Source organism: Pongo pygmaeus, chromosome 8, assembly GCF_028885625.2.
Source record: "Pongo pygmaeus isolate AG05252 chromosome 8, NHGRI_mPonPyg2-v2.0_pri, whole genome shotgun sequence".
Lineage (NCBI taxonomy): Eukaryota > Metazoa > Chordata > Mammalia > Primates > Hominidae > Pongo > Pongo pygmaeus.
In genome coordinates this window covers 120,689,479-120,709,758 of record NC_072381.2, presented here as the reverse complement: position 1 = coordinate 120,709,758, position 20,280 = coordinate 120,689,479, and the positions used below count along the sequence as shown (strand labels likewise).

At 35.1% G+C, this 20,280-nt stretch overlaps 1 protein-coding gene across 3 annotated transcripts in view; it reads right to left on the bottom strand.

Moving 5' to 3' along the window:
- The window catches only part of ATRNL1 (attractin like 1), an 839,395-nt gene that overhangs the window by 615,644 nt on the left and 203,471 nt on the right, over positions 1–20,280 (bottom strand). For 2 of the 3 annotated variants that reach the window (XM_054503866.2, XM_063670302.1), the window contains exons 16-18: positions 19,567–19,780; positions 17,755–17,943; positions 2,598–2,816 (exon numbers count right to left, since the gene is read on the bottom strand). In XM_054503866.2, coding sequence (XP_054359841.1) covers positions 2,598–2,816; positions 17,755–17,943; positions 19,567–19,780 — 622 coding nt within the window. The remainder of the gene's footprint in view (positions 1–2,597; positions 2,817–17,754; positions 17,944–19,566; positions 19,781–20,280) is intronic. The other variant, XM_063670303.1, reaches the window with a different exon arrangement.

Sequence of the window (20,280 nt, the reverse complement as noted above, 5' to 3'; positions counted from 1 at the left end):
AAAGCTTCTTACGACAATCCCACAGCAATATCATATTAAATGGGCAAAAGCTGGAAGCATTTGCTTTGAAAACCAGTACAAGACAAGAATGCCCTCTCTCACCACTCCTATCCAACATGGTACTAGAAGTTCTGGCAAGGGCTATCAGGCAAGAGAAAGAAATAAAGGGTATTCAAACAGGAAGAGAAGAAGTCAAGTTTTCTTTGTTTGCAGATGACATGATTTTAAGTTTAGAAAACCCCATCATCTCAGCCCAAAAACTACTTACACTGATAATCAACTTCAGCTGATTATCAATCAAGTCTCAAGATACAAAATCATTTTGCAAAAATCACCAGCATTCCTTTACACCAACAATACACAAGGAGAGAGCCAAATCATGAATGAATTCGCATTCACAATTGTTACAAAGAGAATAAAATACCTAGAAATACAGCTAACAAGGGATGTGAAGGACCTCTTCAAGGAGAACTACAAAGCAAGCACTGCTCAATGAAATAAGATAGGACATAAACAAGTGGAAAAACATTCTATCTCATGGAGAGGAAGAATCAATATCGTAAAAATGGCCACACTGCCCAAAGTAATTTATAGATTCAATGCTATTCCCATCAACCTATCATTGACATTCTTCACAGAATTAGAAAAAACTACTTTAAATTTCATACGGAATCAAAGAAGACCCCCATATAGCCAAGACGATCCTAAGCAAAAAGAACAAAGCTGGAGACATCATGCTACCTGACTTCAAACTATACTACAAGACTACAGTAACCAAAACAGACATAGACCAATGGAACAGAACAGAGACCTCAGAAATAACACCACACATCTACAACCATCTGATCATCAACAAACCTGACAAAAGCAAGCAATGGGGAAAGGATCTCCTGTTCAATAAATGGTACTGGGAAAACTGGCTTGCCATATGCAGAAAACTGAAACTGGACCCATTCCTTATACCTTACATAAAAATTAACTCAAGATGGATTAAAGAGTTAAATGTAAAACCCAAAACCATAAAAAACCCTAGAACAAAACCTAGGCAATAACATTTAGGACATAGGCATGGGCAAAGACTTCATAATGAAAATCCCAAAAGCAGCTGCAACAAAGTCAAAATTGATAAGAAGAGTTAACTATTCTAAATATATATGCACCCAATACAGGAGCATCCAGATTCATAAAAACAAGTTTGTAGAGACCTACAAAGAGACTTAGACTCCCACACAATAATAGTGGGACACTTTAACACCCCACTGTCAATATTAGACAGATCAAGACAAAAAATTAACAAGGATATTCAGGACTTGAACTCAGCTCTGGATCAAGTGGACCTAATAGACATCTAGAAAACTCTCCAGCCCAAATCAACAGAATATACATTCTAATAATTAGAATAAGATCTAATTAAACTACAGAGCTTCTGCACAGCAAAAGAAACTATCATCAGCATGAACAGGCAACCTACAGAATAAGAGAAAATTTTTGCAATCTACCCATCTGACATAGGTCTAATATCCAGAATTTACAAGGAACTTAAACAAATTTACAAGAAAAAAATGAACAACTCCATAAAAAACTGGGCAAAGGATATGAACAGACACTTCTCAAAATAAGACATTTACACAGCCAACAAACATATGAAAAAAAGCTCAACATCACTGATCATTAGAGAAATGCAAATCAAAACCACAATGAGATACCATCTCACACCAGTCAGAATGGCGATGATTAAAAAGTCAAGAAACAATAGATGCTGGCGAGGCTGTGGAGAAATAGGCTCGTTTTTACACTGTGATTCCTCAAGAATCTAGAACCAGAAATACCATTTGACCCAGCAATCCCATTACTGGGTATATACATAAAGGAATATAAATCATTCTACTATAAAGACACATGCACATGTATCTTTATTATGGAATGGAACTATTTGCAATAGCAAAGTCATGGAACCAACCCAAACGCCCATTAATGATAGACTGGATATAGAAAATGTGGTTCGTATACACCATGGAATACTACATAGCCATAAAAATTAATGAGATCATGTCCTTTGCAGGGACATGGATGAAGCTGGAAGCCATCATCCTCAGCCAACTAACACAGGAACAGAAAATGAAACACTGCATGTTCTCACTCCAAAGTGGGAGTTGAACAATGAGAACACATGGACACAGGGAGGGGAACAACATGCACCAGGGCCTGTTGCGGGGCTGGGGGTGAGGGGAAGGAACTCAGAGGATGGGTCAATAGGAGCAGCAAACCACCATGTTGCACATATACTTATGTAACCTGCACATTCTGCACATGTATCCCAGAACTTAAACTAAATAACAAAATATTAAAAAAGAAATGAAAGCTAATCATGATATTCCATGAATTCATTTAGCCTATCTAATGATTCTAAAGAGAATACCACCTGCATAAACTGAGATAGATATAGTCTACGGAATAATTTTTTATCTTTGACATTTTAGTCTCATTTTCATTGTTCTTATTTTCTAAAGCTAAATTTTCTTTATTATAAGAACAAAAAACTCCTTCTTGGATCCCTTAAGCAGGAACTGAAATTGTTTCCATCACATTATTATTACCTGGACACTGGATAAAGGACCACTCATAGTTCTTTTCTTTGGGGCAAAGATTGGTGTCAAGAACCATCTCATTGTGGTGCATTCCAATAAGCTTCATTGGTCCCCGTGAAGAACCTTCAACGCAATGTCCTCTTCCTGTATTACTAGGATCATTGCACCAGCCACATCCAGGCTGTTCCAAACACTGTCCACAGGTTCTCAATCCAGAACAATTTTGAGCTGCGTGACAGGAACATTGACAAATATGTTAACCTGACTATACATTCAAACAGAATTATAGGCTAATAAAAAATAAATATGATCATGATAAAAACCATGAAAGGTCATCTATAGTTAATGTAAACATTTTTGCAATAATACTTAAGAGACAGCAATTACTAAAAGCAAATAAAACATACATCACAAACAAAGAGGAGATAAACAAGTCGCCATAGGAGTGAAAAAAGGTGTGGTTAACCATGACATGGAGAAAAATAAAATCAGTAATTGAAGACCCCTGAAAATTTTGGCAGTACTAGAACTTTTGGGGAGCTCATCTAGGGCCCTATAGACCACCTTTATTATTGTCTGTGATATAAAGCCATGTTAGCCATTCTTATTGTGCCTCGTAAGGACCTTCAATGAAAGAACTCTGTATTCTGCCTGTGGACATCCAGTGTAAGTGATGTCTGCCCGTTTCCTGAGATTGCTGGGCTATATTTGGACTACCTGTTATGGACAATGCTCCTCGCAAGGGTCCAGGATACTAGTATTTGGCTACTATGTGATGAATAAACTTAATCTCATCAAAAAAGCCAAGCTGGGTGGGAACATGAAAACCTGGTACTCTCCTTCAGCCAGGCAACCAGAGCACACATTCTAGTTTTCAGGGCTATAAAATAACACTCCATGACTCATTTGCAGATACTCACTCTACCTTTGTTGTTGTTGGTTTTTTGTCTTTTTGTTTTTTGATTCAGGTATAACCTATGAGACTCAACAAAGCCTATGAATATGGTGATGTTTGCCAAAGATAAGCAGACATTATAGTCAAACACCGTAGACATAGCCATTGCTATGAAAGTTTTAAATTTTGACTTAACAACCAAAGCATCTTACATTAAGCTGAGAGACTTCTCATATTTACATAGTTACTTTTACTATTATTTAGCTAGGAATATTATATTTTGTCTTCGGGATTGTTTATAAATAGAAGATAGTGACAGACATACACAGCATCATGAATGATGTCTTCTAGTCACATGAAAGAAAAAACAATGGAAGAAAAAAATGGTAGATTTCTGGCAGACTCAATTTCATTGTATAATGTTAATGGCTCAGCTGCCACTCAGTGTTTAATACTACTGGAAACAAAAACATTCCCAAGAAAACTACAAACAGTGGCACAAATTTCTCAGTGAATATCAGGAACTTGATATCGTTGACTGTGCACAGATAATAGAATATTGGATTTAAAAATTTACCAATTATAACATTATTTGTAGTTGTCAATCCTTTGAGGGGTAAGGATCTCACACCTTCATAGGAAGGTAGAGAGTACATATCATCTCCTGTATTTTCTTAATAAGAAATAAAAAAGGAAGAATACTCTTTGAGTCATTAAATAAAAGTGGCTAATTTTAAATTTGTAGATAAATATTTCATTGACACAGTCTTCCTTTAAAATCTTACATTTTTTCAACAGTACACAGTGCTAAATGACACAATTTTAAAAATCCTTAGATAACTGAACATTTCCTATTTACCATATCCCTCCTTAGTTTTGTTGGTTTAAAACATTTATTGTGTATCTATGATTACAATTAGCCCACAGTATTGTTAACTAGTTTATTCTAATTGTTTTCAAAAGTATATTGGGTTACTATGCTATCAATAGGACATAAGGGAAAATATCTAATTAGTAATATTGTCTTGGCATTCCAATTATTTACTATCGTGTAATGATTTGTATTATATATCATGTGAGGAGAAAGTAAATCTTTAGTGGGACTCACCCTGAATAAATCAAATTTTCTAATATTGTTATACAGGTATTTCCTAAGAAAGTAAGTTTTATTTTAAAACTATCTTTTTTTAAGAAAGGATCATGATACCTGCTTTAGCAACAGCCAGATTTTACCTGTGGACACCACCTATCGACCTAAAGTCTGAATTGTTCAACCCAGTGAATAAAATACTGGGGAAAGAAAAAATAAATAAATAAAAAAGTACATGCCACTGGCGAATGAAATAAGCTTCATGATACCTCTGCCATTCCAACCCCACAAGAGACAGTGCACCTGCTTATAAATGGAGCACATCATTACTACAACCAGTATCTGAGAAAGCCACCATGAAAAGGCTCTCTATGACCAAGGAACTTATACAGAGTCTTCATGACTGAAAGCACCAAGAGCCAAATTAGATTAAAATAAACTACAAACATTAAAGTCACATTCTCAAGGGGAAAAAAAGAAATGAAAAAAGCACAGCTGAATCAAAAATAAATTCAAAAATAATTATAAGAGCCTACAGAAATAAGAAGGAACCAGAAAAATAATTCTGGCAATATGAAAAATAGGGTTTTATAATACCGCCAAAAGATCACACTAGCTCTTCAGCAATAGATCCAAACCAAGATGAAATCCTTGAAATGCCAGACAAAGAATTCAGAAGGTTGACTACTGTGTTACTCAAGGAGATAAAAGAGAAAAGTGAAAACCAACATAAGAAAATGTAAAAAAATAATTCAGGATATAAATAAAAATTTTAACAAAATAATACATTTTAAAAAAACCAACTTCTAGAAATGAAAGGCACATTTAGAAAATTGCAAAATGCAAGTGGAAAGTTTTAACAATACTTTGTCTTAGACAAATACTACTCTAAGACAAAGTAGAAGAAATAATTTCAAACCTCATATCATAGACAAAGCTTTTGAATTACACCAATCAAACAATAATAAAGAAAAAATAATTTAAAAAAGGAACAAAGTCTCCAAGAAATACGAGGTTAGGTAAAACAGCCAAACCTAAGAATCACTGGTGTTCCTGAGGGAAAAGAAAGAGAAAAACATCTGAAAAACTTATTTGAGGGAATAACTTGAGAAAAAAATCCCTGGCCTTGCTAGAAATGTAGACACCCAAATACAAGAAGCTCAAAGAGCTCCTGAGAGATTCATTGCACAAACGACATTACCAATGTATATAGTCATCATTCTCTCTGAAGTCAACATGAATAAAAGAATTCTAAGAGCACTAAGACAAAAGTATCAGATAATCTATAAAGAAACACTTATCAGACTAATAGTAGACTTCTCAGCAGAAACCTGACAGGCCAGAAGGGATCAAGGTTCTCTCTTTACCCTCCTGAAGCAGAATAACTGCCAGCCAATAATTTTGTATCCAGCAAAACTAACTTTCATAAATGAAGGAGAAATAAAGTCCTTCTCAGACAAGCAAATGCTAAAGATTTTGTCACTACCAGACCAGCCCTACAAGAAAAGCTAAAAAGAATTCTAAATCTTAAAATGAAAGGTCAATATGCACCAGAATAGAACCTCTTGAAAGTATAAAACTCACAGGGCCTATAAAGCAATAACACAATGAGGAAAACAAAGTAACTAGGTAACAATCAACATGATGACTAGAAATGTACCCCACATCTCAAAATTAATATTACATGTAAATGGTATAAATGCTCCCCATAAAAGACATAGACTGGTAGAATGGATGAAAAACCACAAACCAAATATCTGCTATCTTCAAGAGACACATCTAACATTTAAAGATTCTTATAGACTCAAGGTAAATGGGTGGAAAAAGATATTCAATGCCAATGGAAACCAAAAGCAAGCAGGAGTAGGTATTCTTGTATCAGATAAAACAGACTTTAAAGGAACAACAGTAAAGAAAAAAAAAAGAAGTTCATTATATAATGATAAAAGTTTCAATGCAACAAGAAGATATTACAATCTAAAATATATATGCACCTAACACTAGAGCTCCCAAATTCATAAAACAATCAATACTAGACCTAAGAAAGAGATAGACTGCAGCACAATAATGGTGGAGGACTTCAACACTCCACTAGACAGATCATCAAAGCAGAAAGTCATCAAACACTGGACTTAAATTACACTCTAGAACAAATGGACTTAACAGATATTAACAGAACATTCTACCCAAGAACTGCAGAATATGCATTCTTCTCATCAACATATGGAACATTTTCCAAGATAGACCATATGACAGGCCGCAAAACAAGTCTCAATAAGTTCTAAAAAATCAAAATCGGCCGGGCGCGGTGGCTCACGCCTGTAATCCCAGCACTTTGGGAGGCCAAGGCAGGTGGATCATGAAGTCAGGAGTTTGAGACCAGCCTGACCAACATGGTGAAACCGGTTTCTACTAAAAATACAAAAAGTAGCCAGGTATGCTGGCATGCGCCTGTGATCCCAACTACTCGGGAGGCTGAGGCAGGAGAATTGCTTGAATCCGGGAGGTGGAGGTTGCAGTGAGCCAAGACTGTGCCACGGCACTCCAGCCTGGGCCACAGAGGGAGACTCTGTCTCAAACAAACAAAAAAAAAAATCAAAATCTTATCAAGTATCTTGACCACAGTAGAATGAAACTAGAAATCAATTCCAAAAGGAACCTTCAAAACCATATAAATACATGAAAATTTAACAATCTGCTCCTGAACAATTTTGGGGTTAACAATTAAATCAAGATGAAAAGTTTTGAATTCTGCAAAAAGAACAATAACTGCGACATAAGTTATCTAAACCTTGAATATAGCAAAAGTGGTGCCAAGAAAAAAGTTTATACTACTAAATGCCTGCATCAAAAAGTCTGAAAGATCACACACTGACAACCTAATGTCACATCTCAAAGAACTAGAGAAACAAGAACAAACCAAATCCAAAGCTAGCAGAATAAAATAAGTAACAAATCTCAGAGTAGAACTAAATAAAATTGAAAGCAAGAAAATACAAAAGACCAATGAAATGAAAACTAGTCTTTTTGAAAAGATAAAATTGATAGACCATTAGCTAGATTAACAAAGAAGAGAGGATTCAAATAAGTTTAATTAGAAATGAAAATGGAGACATTACAAACAACATCACAGAAATACAAAAGATCATTTGAGACAACTCTGAACACTTCTATGCATACAAACTAGAAAATCTAGTGGAAATGGAAAAATTCCTAGAAACATACAACTCTCCTAGCTTAAATCAGGAAGAAATCAAAATCCTGAACAGATCGATAACAAGCAGCGGGACTGAATCAGTAATACCAATTTGCCAGCCAAAAAAATCAAGAGCCAGGGTATTCACAGCCGAATTATACTAGATATTCAAAGAATTGGTACCAATCCTAACGAAACTGTTGCAAAAGACTGAGAAATAGGAAATTTTTCCTAACTCATTCTATGAAGCCAGGATCACTCTGACAGCAAAGTCAGGGAAGAACATAAGAAAACTACAGACTAATATCCCTGATGAACATAAATGAAAAAATCCTCAACAAAATACTAGCAAGCTGAATCCAATGGCACGTCAAAAAGATAATTCATCATGATCAAGTAGGTTTCATCCCAGGGATGGTTCAACATATGCAAGTCAATAAATATGATTCATCATATAAAATGAATTAAAAACAAAAGTGATATGATAATCTCAAATAATTACAGGAAAGGCATTCATTAAAATCCAGCATATCTTTATAATTAAAAACTCTCAACAAACTAGGCAGAGAAGGAACATACCACAAAATAATAAAAGCCATATATGACAAACCCACAGCAAACATAACAGTGAATGGGGAAATGTTGAAAGCATTACCTCTAAGTACTAGAAGAAGACAGGTAGGCCCACTTTCATCACTTCTATTTAATATAGTACTGAAAATCCTACCCAGAGGAATCAGGCAAAAGAAAGAAATAAAGGGCATCCAAATAGGAAACAAGGAAGTCAAACTACCCTTTTTGCCAATGATATGATTGTATACCTAGAAAACTCTAAAGACTATGAAGTGATTTTATACTGGTTTATATATATTTTATATATATAAAACCTATATTTTATATAGGTTTTAGAAAACCCTAAAGACTTTGATATGATTGTATACCTAGAAAACCCTAAAGACTCCTAGATTTGATAAATCAATTCAGTAAAGTCTAAGGTTACAAAAACAATGTATACCGATCAGTAGCACTGCTATACACCAAAAATGACCAACCTGAGAATCAAATCAAGAACTCAACCCCTTTTACAACAGCTGCAAAAATAAAATACCTAGGAATATACTTAACCAAGGAGGTAAACTCCCTACAAGGAGAACTACAAAATACTGCTGAAAGAAATCACAGATGACAAAAACAAATGGAAACACATTCCACACTCAGGGGCTGGAAGAACTGATATCATGAGAATAATCATACTGCCCAAAACAATCTGCAGGTTCAATGCACTCCCAGTGAAATAACCAACATCACTTCTCACAGAATTAGAAAAAATAATCCTAAAATTCATATAGAACCAAAAAATAGCCGAAATAGCCAAACCAATCCTAAGTAAAAATAACAAATCGGAAGGCATCATATTACCCGACTTCAAATTATACTATAAGACTATAGTAATCAAAACATCATAGTATTGGTATAAAAATAGATACATAGAAAAATGGGGATACACCGAAAAATGGAACAGAATAGAGAACCCAGATATAAAGCCAAATACTTACAACCAATTGATTTTTTGGCAAATTATACAGAAACATAAATTGAGGAAAGGACACCCTATTCAATGAATGGTGCTGGGATAGCTGAATCAACACCTGTAGAAGAATGAAACTGGATCTACGTCTCTCACCATATACAAAAATCAACTCAAGATGGATTAAAGATTTAAATCTAACACCTGAAACCATAAAAATTCTGGAAGAAACCTCAGGAAAACTCTTCTGGACACTGGCATAAGCAATTTATGACTAAGACCCCGAAATCAAATGCAACAAAAACAAAAATACATAAAAGGAACTTAATTAAACTCAAAAGCTTCTAAACACCAAAACAGATAATTATCCAAGTAAACAGACAACCCACAAGACAGGAGAAAATATTTGCAAACTATGCATCTGACAAAGGACTAATATCCAGAATCTACAAGGAACTCAAACATATCAACAAGAAGAAAACAAATAATCCCATTGAAAAGTTGACAAATGACATGAATAGATATTTGTCAAAAGATGATACACAAATGGCCAACAAAGGTGAAAAATGTTCCACAACATTAATCATCAGGGAAATGTAAATTTAAACCACAATGACATATCACTTTACTCCAGACAAAATGAACATTATTAAAAAGTCAAAAAACAATAGACGTTGGCATGGATATGGTGAAAAGGGAAAGCTTATTTATACACTGCTGGTGGTAATGTAAATTATTACAACCGCTATGAAAAACAGTATGAAGGTTTCCTGAAAAACTAAAAGTAGATCTACCATTTGATCCAGTAATCCTACTACTGGGTATCTACCCAAAGGAAAATAAGTCATTACATCAAAAAGACACCTGCATACATGTGTTTATCACAGCACAACTCACAACTGCAAAGATATGGAACCAACCTAAGTGATAATCTAGTGACAAGTGGATAAAGAAAATGTGTTATACATACACCAGGGAATATTACCGAGCTATTAAAAAGAAGAAAATAAAGTCTTTTGCAGCAACTTGGATGGAGCCAACAGCATTGTTCTAAGTAACTCAAGAATGGAAAAACAAATAGTATGTGTTGTCACTTATAAGTGAGAGCTAAGCTATGGGTTCACAGAGGCATACAGAGTGGTATAACTGACACTGAAGACTCAGAAGAGCAAAGGAGGGAGATGAGAGATTAAAAAAACTATACGTTGGGTACAACGTACACTACTCAGGTGACAGGTGCACTAAAATCTCAGACTTCACCAGTATACAATTCATCCATATAACTACAAACCAATTGTACCCCTAAAGCCACTGAAATTTTAAAAATTTAATTTAATTAAAAAAATAAATGCTCCTTACAGGACTAAAATTTCAAAATCAAAAAATAGAAAAGATAATCATTAAAATATCTTAAGATGCACTATGGACACATTAAATCTGAACTATTCTCAATAGAACATTCTTATTCATGCTTCCAAACAGCTGGGGAAATCTTAGGTTACATACAGAATCCTGGGTTTTTGTACTGACAATGAGAAACTATTAATCCTCTAGTTCTGCTTATCTATTAGGTTTTAGCCTTTAATAATAAGTTCAAAAATGTCAAGTTCAGAGCAACATCCTAATTCTCTTGGATTTCATTTCAGATATAAAAATATTAAATGAGGTAATGTTGATTTTGTTTTTGTTCAAGAGTAGAAAGCAACATGCATTGCTAAATAATTAACAGAAAATTAATTAATATTTAGTAGGGACTCAAAAACTGACATATGCAAATTTTTCTCCTCTTTCTTATAGAAAATAATATACGAGAAACCTTATGCAGGCTATGCTATTGTTCCTAAAGTTATGTGTAGTATAAGGACTTGTATGAAATATGGGTAATTGGAGCAATCCTGTTTATTTTATTTATTTTTGGCTTTTCAAAAGATCAAGTTGTAAAATATTCAATACGGTTTTTCAAATGGGTAAGAATATTAAAAAATCAATCTGTAAGAAATTGTCATCTAATTTTAAAAATGATTACCTTCCTTAATTGTTAAAGTGTTTTAATTGAACACATAAACTTACAAATACTGAAAAAAATACAGATTTGTGAGATAACACCTTATCCTCAAGTTGCGTATTATTCTATTTTTACTATATCAACTGAATTGAATTTTCATTTGAACCTTTATACATTTGGGGCTAAATCTCCTATTATTGCTTTAAACATTGCCCTGGAATTCATTTTCACAAGTAGAATATCTGACTACCCAAAATATATCAATTATTAATAACGCCAATTATTAGCAAAGCTTTCTCAGAAACCATTAGTCAAAAATTGTCTTAAAATATATTTCCTCTCTTCAATTTGTGAATTTTAAACAACGATATCACAATATTATGACTGAAAAATACTGGAGAATATTGCAAAATCCTATTTGTTTCTCATTTCCAAAGAAAAGTTTCCCTTAATTTCTATTTACCAGTAAACCTCAAATGAACATTGAGGCAACTTTATGAAGGCAACTAAAAGACCACTTCCAACACAAAGTTTTGTTGATAAGTATAAAAATATTTTAAAGACTCAAATGTTAAATGAATAGACGTGTAGTAGAAAATGATAATGTAAATATATTATATATAATTTATCCTGAAAAGTTATAAAGTTAAAGTCAAAAGCATACTAAAACCATTGCCAAGAAGCTGACGTCTATGAAAGAGTAACACTCAGCTACTTTTAACTTGCATTTTGAACAAGAATGTCATTTTACTCCTAGTCCCTATTGTACTTCCTGGCATTTCTTCACTGCTCTACAAATATTTGTTGGTTAAAAACATGGGAAAAATTAAACATAATGAAGGAGTTTATTATTCACAAACAGTGGATCACTGCCAGGTAACTACTTCTTCCAGAAATACAAAGTCTCCTTGAGGCAATGTTCAATGCCCTTCTTCCCCGCAACGACACAAAGGGTGTATAATAAAAAGCCTGTGGAGGCTGGGCGCAGTAGCTCACACCTGTAATGCCAGCATGTTGGGAGGCCAAGGTGGGCAGATTACTTGAAGTCAGGAGTTCAAGACCAGCCTGGCCAACATGGTGAAACCCCGTCTCTACTAAAAACACAAAAATCAGCCAGGCATGGGGCAGGCACCTATAGTCCCAGCTACTCGGGAGGCTGCAGCAGGAGAATTGCTTCAACCCAGGAGGCGGAGATTGCACTGGGCCAAGATTGTGCCACTGCACTCCAGCCTGGGTGACAGAGCGAGACCCTGTCTCAAAAAAACAAAAACAAACAAACAAAAAAACCATGTGAAATAGAAATAATTGTTAGAGTAGCATTGGACATTATCAGCACAAATGATCTATACACAGCTTCAGGAAAGGCGAACATGACAACAGAACAGAGAAAGGAACTATAGATAAGAAAAAATAGCAAACTAGACTATCTGCTCAAGGAACAAATGGTAGAAGTAGACAATGAAGCCTCTATAATAATCAAGAAAACAAAAGAAGCAGAAGATCAAAAACAAGAGAGACAATGGCAGACATGAAGACCTGACTTATGCTTGCCTAGCTGACAATCCCACCAGCGGTATTTAGTTATCATTATTTGATTTGTCAGTGGTAGAATTTAATTCATACCTGTGTTAAAATAGTGAATTATGTTTCATTAACTTTCTCAAAAAAAATCAGTTACAACAATTTTTATATTTGCACTGTATAATTACAGTGTTCTCAAAAAACTTATTTCAACTAAATAAAAAGTCCCAAGGATTATAAAAGGAAATATAGCTAAATATTAGCAAACAAAAATACAAAAAATGCAAATAGAGTTAAGAAATATTAAGAAATATCTAGAAGTTCCAGCAACTATTTTAATATTTGCAACAAGAGTAAAAAGAAGAAAACATGTATTTAAGACATTACAGAACATTTTTAGCAGATGAAGAAACAAACTACTCTTCAGATTTAAAGAGCCAATGAGAAAATCTAAAAAATCTAAAAGACCTTTTCTTCAATGAGAAACTGTAAAAAAAATTAATTTTAAAGATCCACATCAATCACTGAAAAACTGAATTAAAACAATGAAAAATTTTAGAATGCCAACAAGAAAGAAAAAAATCTTAAAAGCTCCCACAGGGGGGATAAAAAAGATGTTCCAGGAAGGAGTGAAAATTAGATTGGCATTGGAATTCTTATCCACAACACTGAATGCTAAAGAGGTTCCAAGGAAAAAATTATTTAGAATACCACATTTAGCCATTTTATCATTCAAGTGAACATGAAAAGTACACTTTTAGACATGCAAAGACTCAAAAGTTTGTCACAATTTATTTGAAAGAAATTACTAAAGATTATTTACCAATGGTTAAAATGGTAAAATTTATGTTATGTGTGTTATACCACCAAAAAAAATTGTAAAAAAACAAAAAAGTAGAACAAATTAGAAGGAATGGGATATAAGAAAAAATTGTGAGAACATAAGCTTAATTCTAAATAATTTTTAGAAAGTTGTTAAGAGTATAAGAGCTTAGACTTTCACAAACCAGTTTTTCTCTACTTTTTAGCCTCTTTTATTGTGAAATATAACACATATACAATTACAAAAAGAAAAATATAAGATTAATAAATTACTATAAACACACACTCTGGACCTGCACAAAGCCTAGAAGTGGAGCATTGCCTCTCTTGTTTCATTTCCTAATCAGCACCCCTAAACTTCTCCCAGCAACATCCTCTAGCTGACATTTTTGAGAATACACTTTTGCCTTACTCTACAGTTTTACCACCTAAATACGCATTTCTAAGCAATACAGTGCAGTTTTGACTATTTTTTAACTTTATACCTAACTGTAGTCAAACAGTATGTAATCTTTCATGTCTAGCTTCTTTCATTGAACAATAATGTTTGTGGAGAGACAAGCATGACTATCGAGGCAGGAGAAGGTACGCATTGTCTCATTCCCCACAAGTCTTCAACTCTTGTATTCAACTCTCCTGGGCAGCTGGCTCCTAGTTTTGAAATGTTTTGCTGTGCTAAAAAGGCCATTTTATGCCTGCAACCACCACACTGCCACACACTTGATCAGGTACAACACCCCCATTCCTTATCACAATCCCTAAAAAGGGATATCAACAGGGAACTCAACCCATAATACATCCAACCATGTCCATCCCAGGCATACCTCTCCACTTGATGCCAAGAGCCTGAAGGAACAAATGAACACGACAGCTCCAGCTGGGATTCTAGCCTGCATTGTGTTACTGTCTTGCCTTAGCTCTTCAAGCAACAGTGGTGCCCACTATGGACCAAATACATATTTGACTGGACCACTGGAAGTGAGGAAAGGCCTAGAAAGTCAGTGAGTCTCTATGTGCATTGCCTTATGCAGTGGCTACCTCTCAATGGGAAAATGACTCATCTGAGCAAGAAGGACTAATATCAACTGGGTGACCATGTTGTCCAAGGGCCATACACTTACAGGCTTCAACATAGTAGATTTACCAGCAACAGGGATCTCAGAATTATGAAGTTACCGTGATAGAAGTTATTAAGAAATTATTTTAGGCAGATAGAAAAGGGGTCCTTGGAAAGTTTTCATTTCTTTTTAAAACACCTCCAAAAGTGTTTCTTGTCTAACAGAAAAGTCCCAGCTCTTAGAGCCAAGCCGGCAACCTTTAGTATGCATATGCAAGCCATTAGAAACTGGGTCCACTCAACATGGCGATTCCCACCTTAGTCCTCTTGCCCTTGCTCCACATGTACTTGGGAACATGGCCGCCCCACATATCCCCACGTGTGTAGAACATCATGGTGCCCTGCATTTGCATATTAAAAGGCTAGGGTGGGAAGGCCAGTTTTTTTCCGAGGGCTACCTGAATGAATGCCTGGTCAAACCAATCCCCTAAGCCCTATGCAAATCAGACGCCCCCTCCTCCAGCCTCTACATATACCTGCCTGGTATGCACCACACTTGGAGTTTCCTCTTTCGGCTGTGGAGCCCCCATCCCTCTGTCTCTGTAAGTGCGAACCTCTTCCTTCTGCCTTCTCTTTTCTTTCTTGCCTAATAAACTCTCCGCTCCTTAAAACCACTCCACGTGTGTCCATATTGTTTAATCTAACTCAACGTGAGACAAGAGCCCTGGTGTTCCTCCACTCATTGGAGCCATGTCATTACTATAACTGCTAACTAGAATGGGTTGCCTCTCAGAGGAAAAACAAGCAAGCTCAAAAGGAGGGAAGGAAGAGTGGACGGGCAGAAAATAAATATTGCTGCTGGGATAGTTGTTTGTATTTTCATCAGTCAGGCTGCCAGTGGCTGCTCCTATGGAGGGACTGCAAGAAAGTCAATGATCTAATAAGAAAGTCCTGAAGATACTTAGGAAAGTTATAGAAACAAGCTGTGTTATGTATGGCCTACACTCCTAGGAAAACTCCAAGTGGCTGTTTCCTGGAGAGAAAGGGCCAGAGGGAAACTAGTGGACTGATGCCAAAACCTAAAATGGACCTTTGACCTTTAAAAGTTTCAAATATGACAAAAGAAGAGAGACGATGATAGTGGAGAACTTAGGGCTGTTAGGAGAAAGGAATTAGAATCGGGATAAAGATCCCCTGGAGAGAATTCCTGTATAGAGAGGGAAACCGTTGCTTTCCCTATCTCATTGAATACATTTCAACCACAACATATTCCTGAGTTTAATAGATACACTGTAACTACACTTCCTTTGGAACCTGGAACAAACACACCAACATGTTAATTAGATTCACTCATTTCAAATCCTGTTTACTGCAGGTTAAAGTATTGGAAGAAAAAAATCTAAGGACTCTTGCTCCTTTTTTCTTTGTGAGCTTCCTGGACACTCAGATGTTGAGAAGAAGGGAATTGAAAAAGAAGCAAAAGAACTTCTCATTTTATTTGTCTGTTTGGACTTTACCAAGTAACTGATATTTTGCTTTGTTCAAATCAAAGCATCCTCAATGGACATAAACTTGGATTCCGGCCAGGCACGGTGGCTCACGCCTGTAATCCCAGCACTTTGGGAGGCCAAGCTGGGTGGATCATGAGGTCAGGAGTTCAAGATCAGCCTGGCCAACAGTGAAACCCCATCTCTAAAAAAAGTACAAAAATTAGCCGGGCATGGTGGCACATGCCTGTAGTCCCAGCTACTCGGGAGGCTAAGGCAAGAGAATCACTTGAACCAGGGAGGTGGAGGTTGCAGTGAGCTGAAATTAGGCCACTGCACTCCAGCCTGGGCTACAGAGTGAGACTCCATCTCAAAAAAAAAAAAAAAAAAAAAAACCTGGATACCAATCCAGGTGATTCTGTGGCTTTCTATGGTGGAAGAATGGTAACTACTGGGCCCCTGAAAAGTATATTATTCAAAAAAAAAGACATAAAGTCTGTATTAATTACAAGAGGGACAGATACCAATGAGTGGGATATGAATGAACGCAACCAACATTGAGAAACAGGTCATGAGAGCAGCAGGAGTAAATAAAACTTTCTACTTTTTTGTTCCAAATATGAACATATCAATTAATTCAGGTGAAAAGGCATATTTTTGATGAGCATTCAGTGTCAAAGAGTGGATTGTGGAAAGATAAACCATATTCTCTGCTATGAAGAAGCTAGCTAAGATCGTTACTTTCTTCTCCCAAGCAGAAAGAGTTTCACATGGTCTCAAGTTCCTACAAGGCTCACAAGTGCTACCAGTAGCATTATGCAATTCCTTTGGCAGCTATATTTTGATGCCATTTGTGTTTGTAAGCAAGGCCACTCTCACCACATAGTACCCAGTATTAAATATTGATTCAGGTGCAGCCTTATCCTATAGTCCTTAGAAAACATGAGAGACCAGCAAGGGGCAAGATCTTTCTCCTGAAGTACAACTCATAGCAAGCCCAGTACTGCCCTGCTGACATAACTCTATGTGATTTCAAGACTGTGCATTCTATACTTGTAGCAGATATACCAACATTAATAAAATATTCTTGCCCCCACATGCTTTCCTGAATCTAATCATGAGGGAAAAATTAGACAAATCCAAATTGAGAAACCTCCAAAACAATTGGTACAGGTTATTCAAAAATATCAAAGTCATATAAGGAAAAGCTATGGGAACTGCACTAAATTAAAAGACACTAAAAAGGCTCACCAAAGCAATCTGTGATGTTTGAGGTGAACACTCTGATGAAGTGTTACGCTGTCTGCAACATACACACAGTTCAGGGAAAAGAGGCTGTACATATGTGGCAATATGTTAATATTTAGGGTAAGATACTTAGTGGAATGCAAAATGATGATATAATAAAAATCAGAGGTTAACAGTACCAGTTGGTTTCAAAAGTAGCCGTAACAATATTTTTTCTCATTTTTTGAAACTTCTTCAAATATTTAATTCTTCTTTACATCACAGAAAAGTAATTTATGTTGCTGTCAAGTGAAAAGTCACTCTAGATAAATACTTACGGGAGCAGGTGGCAGTTTGCCACTCTAGACATTGTCCATATGGAAAAGAGATGATATAGGCATTAGAGTCAACACATCGTTTCGTACTGCTGCACCACATACACTCCATGCCATTGCTTGTACAGTTGGAACATGATGTCCTTAGAGAGCATGGCTTTTTGCATGGCCTCGCATTTTGATTTGGACTAACTGGAATAAATAAACAAATACAATAATTTCATTTTAAACTTCATGTTAACATAATTGTATGGGTTTTCTTTGCTTTGCTGTTCAGGGCATGTTTCAATTAAGCCAACGGTGGCATTATAATATGATGAGGTAAATAAAAACAAAGACGATATATCAATACTTCTTAAAATTTTTATTAAATTTGAAAATGTATAACTCCTTTGAAATTTTTAATTCTTTACAAAGTATATAAAGTCGTATAATTTTAAATATTATAAGTAGTAATGTAATCTATGACCTAGTTTGTATACCAGCACTGTTTATTTTCCCAGCCACAATTTTTTCCCAGTCACAATGTTTTCCATAGCATTCCACATCTTACAAAGTAAATGTCCCATAAGTGAACATGTCTTTGATATAAACAAAGAATAAAAATACAGCTTATCATAAAATATTACACAAGATACACAAGATACAATATTTATCACAGCCTTTAGGATGGCCATTATTTAAAAATAATAGGAAATAAATATTGGCAAGGATGGAAAGAAATTGAAACCTTTGTGCACTGCTGGTGGGAATGTGAAAAACAGAACTGCCACATTATTTTGCAATTCTGCTTCTGGCTATATATATATATACCCCAAAGAAGTGAAAGCAAGAAGCTGAACAGTTATTCATACACCCACATTCACAGCAGCATTACTCACAATAGCCAAAAGTTAGAAGCAAGGCAAGTATCCATTGATAAATGAATGGATGAACAAAATGTAGTATTTACATATAATGTAATATTGGTCAACCTTAAAAAGGAAGGAAATTCTCATATATCCTACAACTTGGTTAAACCCTAAAGACATTATGCTAAGGGAATAAGCCAGTCACAAAGCACATATACTGTATGATTCCACCATATGAGTTACCTGAAGTAGTAAATTCATAGAGACAGAAAGTAGAATAGTAGTTGCTAGGGACTGTAGGGGGTGGGGTAGAGGAAATGGAGAGTTATTGTTTAATGGGTACAGATTTTTAGTTTTGCAAAATGAAAAAGTTCTGGAGATAAATGGTGATGATGTTAGCACAACAGTGTCAAAGTATTTGATGTCATTGAGTTGGCATTAAAATACATTTACAATGGTTCAAATGGTAAATTTTAAGTATATTTTACCACGATAAAAATATAAGATTTAAAAGAAAAGAATTCAATATTCCTTTCTTAACAAAAATCCATTTCAGAAGATGTAACAAAAATGTTTCTTTTTACTTGATAACTGAAATAATATGTCTACAAGAGTAAAAGGAGTCCCAATTAGCCATTAATCTTAAAAGCAAATCTTCTTCCCAAACACTATCATGATAAAAGTAAAAGACATTAATGAATTAAGAATAGATTATTGCTATAAGTAACTACAACCAAATGTTCATAATCTCACTATTTGAACCAACAAAGATTGCATAAAATAATAATATGATGTTATTTTCACAAGTTAATGCTGAGATCACTAATAGTAAGTGGGGAAGAATGTGTATAAAAATAAAATTTACATAAATATCAGAGAATCAGACTACACTCTAGAAGGAAGGAATGAGAAGATGGGTGGGAAACATACTTTTAAAGGAATGCTAATTTACTGGACTACTTACCAACAGGTTTTTCACAGACAAGGCCATTTGCCATAGATGTACAAGGATTAGCTTTCAAGCCTGCCACGGCGGCCCTTTCTAGATATGCACAAAACCCAGAATCATTGGGTTCGCCAGGAAGCCACTGTAGTGTTGTGTTTGTAAAAGGAGACATGTCTTCCCATCCCCAATAGGATATATTGATCTTGCGCAAGCCTACCCAAGGTGATACTTTCTGTAAACAACAGGAAAAGGGGCATTCAAAGAAAGTTAGATGTAAAAATATGGCATATTCCTTAGCAAATAGTTCATTATCATTAAAAATTATATTTGAAAATATATAAAACTGCCTTTCTAATGAGTTTTAATACTAAGAATAACTAACAATTACAGCATATTTTGGAGGATGATGTAGAATAGAACACTATTTTTAAAACACAGGTTTTATGTTTAGCTACATGATTGGCATCATTTATTTAGCCTTCATGAACCTCAGTTTCCTGATAAGGCAGGATTATTTAAAAACTTAGCATATTGTTATTGCTGCTGCTGCTTCTATTACTATTACTACTATCAATGTAATCAGTTATAGGATTAAGACTCTAAAGATAAATTGCCATTATCTGCATTGTGAAAATAGAAAATAAAATCAACAAACAATATATAGAGTCTGCGTGAAGACTTCATAACAAGACCTAGCAAAAAGACTTACAGAAGAATAACTGCCTCTCTCTT